Raw genomic sequence first — 8,177 nt, forward strand, 5'->3', positions numbered from 1 at the left:
TATAAGCATAGTGTTTTCAAATAATGCTTTAAAGCATTGTTTTTCAAGTAATTAACTTCTTATTCCAGATGAGGAAGGATGATTATTCTCTCTATTGATGAGTTGAGGCAAATGAGGCCTGGGAAACTTATAGTAACTTGACAGAGGACACAGAGCTAGTAAAATCTGAAGCTTAGGCTGAATTTCCAGAATTCATGATCTGAACTCTTTATTGTAAGTTTTCCATGTGGACAGGTACTTTTCACATAAGCTTCCTGCTGGAAGTGGAAATATAGCTACATGAACTTTTATATTTCATTAAAAAATAAAACTTTGGGTTGCACAGTAAGGCATGAATGAGGAGGTAGGAAGATCAAAGAGAAAACAAGGAGGGTGTGATCCCAGCAATATAGACGAACAAAAGAGACTGTAGAGGGGAATCATGGAGGTAAGACAAGAGAATGGAGAGGTTTCAGAGGTGAAACTTACAGGAATTAGCCACTGAATGAATGAGAAAGTTTGAAGAAGTGAGAAGCATCCAGAATCGAGCCTTAGGAACCATAATTGTCTCTAAAACTTTGCTTTTTCTGTACCCCTGTTCTAAAATAGGTTACGCAATTTTTTTTTTTTTTTACTTTTACCTCTTATAATTTTGAAAATTTAGATTAAATTTTGAAACCAGGAATCTTATTCATCAAACTAAATTAACCCCATTGCCAAGAGAAAGAAGATTCTGAAAGAATTTTTTAGATGGAACAAAAACACATATTTTGAAGTAGAAAAAGATGCCATAAGGAATTGAATGCTATGGGAACAATGTTCTATTTTAATGGTGTATCAATTTCAATATATAATAGAAGAATAAACCTTATGAGACTATAATAGTGCCTTTTAAATGGAAATTGCAAACAAGCGTATAAACTGGAACATGAACTGACACTTTACATAACAGAATGAATGGGCTTGAAGAACAGGAAACTGGGTAAGTAATACTTCACCTTGTACAGGAAAGGCAGTGAAGGAGAAATAAAATAGGAAAGAGATACATTGAGGATGTGGAAAATCACCACAGTTTTTAAAACAGGATAATTCCAAATAATTTGAATTTACTGCATTATTTTAACACATTTATGTATAACCTTGTCCAGGAAAACCTTATTTTTTATAACTTTTCCAAGGTTAGGTTAGATGAGAATTTAGGGACCTTTTACCCCATTGGAGCAAAGAATAGCCTCTATGAAATATATAAAAACTGGTTATTTAATTTTTTATCAAAAATTATAACATAAATTGAATCCCCCTGAATTCATATATTTACCTAGTCAGTATTATAGTGTATTTCAAATATTTTTATTCCTTGTGTTGATAATTTATGAGGTATTTTACTAAAATAATAGTGATAAGATCAGTCTTTTTTTTCTGTACACATTTTCAAATAAAGGTATTATTTATTGATCAGATTTTAATAATAATAAAATTTCCTGGAGAAATAAACGACATAGCAACTTTTACTTTTTGACCATTATTTTATCAAATAAAATTTTTCCATATCAACATTTGTGGTTCTAAATTTTCATTAAAATTTTTTATTTATACATAATTTTTTTTACCCCTAAAATATCTCATTGTACCCAAGTTTCTGGAGAAAAATTTCCTAACACCTATCTCCAGAATGAAGATAGGGTCAAAATGCTGTGTCACACCACTTTTGCATGCTTGATACCCATACTTTTAACATGACACCTATAATGTGCCATTGCCCAGTAGACCAATGTCTCCTCGACACTAAGGACCCTACTCCAGTTTTACTGGCCCAGTGCTTACTATAGCACTTGAAATACTGAGTATTCCCTTCATTTCTTTCCGTCTGATCCTGACTAATTGTTTATTGGGTAAGGAAACAGAAAAAAATATTTGCTAACACGTCAGTATATCACTATATGTATCTATATTCAATTAACAAAGAACACCAAACTAATATATGAAGAAACAGGTTTTAAATGGCATTACACAACCATATGTCCTCACATTTCTGAGAGTCGTGGTCTCTCTATAGTGAGAGTGTATGTGCCTGTTACTGTCTAAATGTATGTGTGTGCTTGTGTGTGTGTGTGTGTGTGAGAGAGAGAGAGAGAGGGAGAGAGAGAGAGAGAGAGAAAGAGATGCAGACAGAAACAGAGAGACACAACACAGACAGAAAAAGACAGAAGGAGAAAGGGATGGAAGAGAAAAAATAGAGGCGAGATTGAAATCTGAGAGCAATCATCCAGGGAGCCTGGATCTGCATTCCTTGAAATAAAAGTGAGTACCTCCATGCCCTGTCAAAATGAGTATGTGTCACAAAATGCCATTTGAAATTACATTCAACCACTTCTATAAATCTAGGTGAGAACAGAAACTGAGGAGAGACAGCACACACCGCCACCTTAGATGAGAAGCTCGAAACCAGGGAGCTCTAAGCCACCATGCTCAAGCTCAATGGCACAGTCTTCATGCCCTCGGTGCTGACTCTGATTGGGATCCCTGGTCTCGAGGCTGTTCAGTGCTGGATTGGCATTCCTTTCTGTGCCATGTACATCACTGCTCTGTTTGGGAATTCCCTGCTCCTGGTCATCATCAAATCTGAGCGCAGCCTCCATGAGCCCATGTATCTCTTCCTGGCAATGCTTGGAGCCACAGACATTGCTCTCAGTACCTGCATCCTGCCAAAAATGCTAGGAATATTCTGGTTCCACCTGCCGAACATACACTTTGATGCCTGTCTCTTGCAGATGTGGCTCATCCACACCTTCCAGTCCATTGAATCAGGTATTCTTCTGGCCATGGCCCTGGACCGCTATGTGGCAATCTGTGATCCTCTGAGACATGCCACCATTTTTACCCACCGACTTCTCACTCAGCTTGGGGTTGGGGTGACACTCAGGGGAACCCTCCTTGTAGCTCCATGTCTCATCCTCATCAAATGCCGGCTGAAATATTACAGGACCACTGTGGTCTCCCATTCATACTGTGAGCACATGGCCATTGTGAAGTTGGCAGCAGAAGATATTCGAATCAACAAGATCTACGGTCTGTTTGTGGCCTTCAGTATACTTGGCTTTGACATAATCTTCATCACACTGTCCTACATTCGAATATTTATAACTGTCTTCAATCTGCCTCAAAAGGAAGCCAGGCTCAAGGCCTTTAACACCTGCATTGCCCACATTTGTGTCTTCCTTGAGTTTTATCTCCTGGCTTTCTTCTCCTTCTTCACACACAGGTTTGGCTTCCATATTCCACCTTACATTCATATTCTTCTGTCCAACCTTTACCTGCTTGTCCCTCCTTTGCTCAATCCCATTGTGTATGGTGTGAAGACCAAAGAGATTCGAGATCGAGTGTCCAAGATTTTCCACTATAAGGATGCTTCTTGATTTCTTATTAATCTTTTTATTCAAATAAAAATTTTACATGTGAAACACTAGTTTTAAGTGAGATTCTGTGCTTTATAAAGTGCATCGTGTGGTAAAATATAAAGTTCTAGGTTTACATTAGGGACAATAAGACTATGATTCCTTAAATAATTTTTGCTTCAGATTCAGAATTATTTGGAACATATATTTAATCATAAAAAGTTATGAAGTTTTGTTTGTAGTTAAACCAGCTTTTATTTACTTTTTAATTTTTAAAATATATCTTTATTGATTTCAGAGAGGGCAGGGGAGAGGGAGAGAGAGAAACATCAATGAAGAGAGAGTCATTGATCAGCTGCCTCCTGCATTCCCCCTATTGGGGATCAAGCCTGCAACCCACGCATGTGTTCTGACTGGGAATCAAACTGAGATCTCCTGGATCATAGGTGGATGCTCAACTGCTGAACCATGTCCAGCCAGGCCTAGCTTTTATTAAAGTATATTTGCCAGAAGCACAACTAAATATTATTTTAGCCTCTTTAAAAATATCAAGTGTTGTCCGGCTGGGTGTGGCTCAGCGGTTAAACATCGACCTAGGATCCAGGAGATCAGGGTTTGATTCCCGGTCAGGGCACATGCCCCGGTTGTGGGCTGCTGCCGATCAATGACTATCTAATCATTGATGTTTCTATCTCTCTCTCTCCCTCTCCTTTCCTCTCTCTGAAATCAATAAAGATATTTTTAAAATAAATAAATAAATAAAAAATAAAAATATCAAGTGACATTGATACCACTGCATAAGAAATAGCATAAAGTGTTAGAATTTGATGTATATGAAACAAAATTGTGTGTACAATTGTTTATGATCATACTCATTATCATCTTTATCATTAAAGCTGTAAAGTCTTTACTGTGTGATGATCAACTGAAAATTAAGTGGATTTATAATTTGCCTGTTGAAATTTATTTATAATTATTTCTTTTCCACAAAATATTTACATAGCACATTTAAAAGATGTAAAATTGAGTTATTATCATATAATTGAAGTACAAACTGGGCTTTGAATGAAAGACAAACCATAAAGTAGATATGAAATGATAAGTTTAACACTTATACTGTGCTAAGATCTCATATATAAGTAAATTTTTTAAAATAAAAGCAAATTCTATAACTATCATTCAAGCAGAAATAATTGGTTCTATATGGGAGAACATACATATTTTACTTATATTCATTGTTTTATTGTTTTTTTGTGTGTTTCCTTGTAAGTAATATCTAAAATAATAGTCACACATGGGTATATATATTAGAAATGGGCAATAAAGTTTATTAGACCTTTGTTTTAAATAAGTATTGTTGTAAATGTGTTTGTGGATTTAAGAAAAACAATTCTTGTAAAGACCTTAAATATAGAGTTTAAATATAATGGACAGTTGCAGGCTCATACAGGCAAATATGCAGGGAGATTAGTGACTTTGGCCTAATATACAGTCACCTGATAGCAAATGATAGCACTTGGGATATTGGGAGAGGTGTATTTTCATTCCTTTCTTCACTTATATTCTATTTCCTGGTTAGTATAGGTTTGCATAATGTTCTGTAATATAAATTTGCCAGATTGCCATTTAGCGTAGCTGATGAAGTGCACTGTCAGAGGCCATAAGGCAGAAAGTTGCGGTTTCCTCATACTAATGTGTTCAGGCTTATAATAGAGTTTTCATGAGGAGTCATCTGTTCTACACAAAATTGTGTGAGGTTCTCATCATTACAATGTACTCACCATCTTATGATTCCAAATGTGACCATGATCTCCATAATGACAACATCTTTGTTATATATTTAATTGTAATTTTTTCCTTGATGGTCTCTTCTCATTTTTATTTTAAGACTTTATTCACTTCTGAAGGTGTTTCTCTTTTTATTGTTTTCTCACTCTTATTTTGATGTTTTATCTACTAGGGATGACTTATTATTCTTTATAAGGTGAAGCCATCTTTATTCTTGAAGACTAAGCTCAGATTTTTCTTGGCATCTCTTCTAGAGTGCTTTAACTGAAGTTTCCTCATGGGCTCAAAGTTGTTTATACAGCTTCCAAACTGTATTATATTAAAATACATCTTTAGCCCAGCTGATGTGGCTCAGTTGGCTGAGCATTGTCCCATGCACCAGGAGGTAGCCCGTTAGATTCCCAGTCAGGCACATGCCCAGGTTTCGAGCTCAGTCCCCAATAGGGGGCTTGCAGGAGGCAGCCGATCTATGTTTCTCTCTCTATCCCTCTCCCTTCCTCTCTCTGAAATCAATAAAAAACATATATTTTTTTAAAAAGACATGTAAAATGTATCTTTAGAATTAGAAATTTATGGTGTATATTTAGTAATTTAAATTTTATTACTGTGTCTTGTAACACTTTGACATATGTATGACAATAAAAATACTCTATGACTGACATTTTTTCTTTTACTGGTCTCTGAAAAGAGGTATGTTATTCTATGAGATAATGAATTTATTTTGAATGATGATTTAAATGAGAAAATACATGCGAAAATACCCTGAACTTATGGAAATATGTAATAAATAACAGAATTTCTTAATATAAGTATTGAACTGGCAGCTATACAAAGGGATTTAAAAATAAGACATTGTCTAATTCAGCTTTCTATCTTCAGTATTTCTTATAGCACTGGTGGTGTGATATATAAGAATACAATTTTGTTCAATAAATACAATAATAAAAATCTGTTTATTAATCCAATGTTATTCTTAAATAAACCCTAAAAGTATTTAACTCATGTTAGAGAGACGAGCCTGAAAACTGAGATTAATCAGGGGCCTGTTGCTCACCCCTGCAATGGAAATTACAAATATCACAAATGAGAAAAGTAGAATAAGCCCTGTCTTCGGGTTTTTCAATGAAAAATATCAGTTAACAGTTGAGGTTTTCATTATATATGTTGATAGAGAAATAACTACATATATATGTATGTAACGTATGCAAGCGAGAATGTGTGTTGTGTGGGTGTGAATATGGGTCCATATTTGCTACACCCTTGTCCGCTGAGAGGTACTTTGAGTAAGGATTTCCCAACAGCAATGAACCTACACAGTGCCTTCATCACTCTAATTCTAATCTTCACAAAGTAGAAAGGCTTTCAAATTTCATTCTCTTGATACTGAGTTTATCCTAGGAACTAGTATTATTAGATTTAGCACCTTAATATCATGCACTTTCTTTGTGACTATATCTTCTCAAAGTCGATGGAAACTGCCTTGAAGATAGAGACACTGTATAAATAAATTACCTTTGTGTTTTCAGTGCTGTATTAAAAAAAAAAAAAATCATGGGGCCTCATTGGAAAAGCACTACCTCACCAATAGCGCACTCTGTTGATACTGCACACCACCAAATTTGCTGCAAGGTCTTAACAACTCTAGTTCTCCAAAATTCACAATATATTTGCTAATCACAACACCTACAGGAATAACCTTGTCAACCCTGAAAACTGTATCTTCTGCCTCTGCTGAGTTGTCATGTACATTTTGAGGGACTTTAAGATGGCATAGTTTTGAACATTTTGAATAAAACTAATTGTCATTTAGTATTCTTAGCTTTACTCATCCACTTTTAAATATTACCTCACCAAAATATTAAAAAGTTATCTTTTATTTTTCACTTACACAACTTTATGCCTAAATATGTTAATCAAACCAAAACATGGCCTAAACTTCCATTTTCCCAAATGTTCAATATGGTATCTCCATGACACTCTGAGAGAGGTATGGACTATTCAGATAAATAGTATACAAACTGTTAAAATATGTAAAAATAAATGGGACTGTATAAAACTAAATTGAATATTTTAAAAAACCTCAAATATAGCACAACATTCATTTGTTTTTGACCTGCTAGATTACTATTTCAAATATATTTCAATAAAAGATTGGGAAAACAGTCAAAACTCTGGAAAGATTCTGCACTATGCTTCACAGTGTCTTTAATTTCTTATAACATTATAAAGAAGTGGAGACAGAAAATTTTGAACAGTGTCTTTTGGTGTGTTTTATGAAAGAAAAGTCATACTTGGACATATAAACATATTTGAAGAACAAGTTTTCATTGCCTGTTAGTGAAAAAAAAGTGAAAATGAATTTATTTTTGTTTCTAGGTACAATAAAAATCTAGGTGTTCATGCATGTTTTAAAATAATTTCCTATATTTATGAAAACTTTATAAAAACTTACAGTTTACTTGGTTGATACTTGACTTTTGTAGAAATGCAAAGTCAGGGTATCAAAGAATAACATTTGAAAATTGACAAGTGCTTAGAAAGTTAAAGCTTTTGGATTGAATACACATATTTGCTACCATTTGTTTGATCCCATATTTCCCTTACTTTTTAATACTATATATGATAGTTTAACAATTCTAAGAATAATTGTTTTCATAAAAGATAGAAATGTTATTACAGAGTTAAACAGAAGAAAATCCATGGGGTCTAATAGGAATCTCAAGTGGTTAGATTAGCTCTTGTTATGGAGGGCATGCTACTTCCACTTCTTTCTTTCAGCTTCATGAAATTAAATCATGAGCCTCTCAGTATACTGGGGATGGGGTCCTGGAATCTGCACTTGCTTCCTCTTCCCAGTATTTGTGCATGCATTTTTAGAAGTCATTGAAAACTAAAAAAAATATTATATTGCATATGATGACATCTCGACATGTTTTCTATTAACACCGTTCTTCAGGAGAATTGCATCATAGTCTTGCCCAACTGCTATTATATTTGTCCTCTACTTGACTCATT

The 8,177-nt window shown here is 34.4% G+C and overlaps 1 protein-coding gene across 1 annotated transcript; it reads left to right on the forward strand.

Moving 5' to 3' along the window:
- The first annotated feature begins 2,444 nt into the window (after nucleotides 1-2,444).
- Nucleotides 2,445-3,395, forward strand: LOC107538698 (olfactory receptor 52A5-like). The gene has a single exon (XM_016215020.2). The coding sequence runs from the start codon at nucleotides 2,445-2,447 to the stop codon at nucleotides 3,393-3,395; it is 951 nt and encodes a 316-aa protein (XP_016070506.2).
- Nucleotides 3,396-8,177: the final 4,782 nt, after the last annotated feature.

The sequence above is a fragment of the Miniopterus natalensis genome, chromosome 11, assembly GCF_054644295.1.
Source record: "Miniopterus natalensis isolate mMinNat1 chromosome 11, mMinNat1.hap1, whole genome shotgun sequence".
Classification (NCBI taxonomy): Eukaryota; Metazoa; Chordata; class Mammalia; order Chiroptera; family Miniopteridae; genus Miniopterus; species Miniopterus natalensis.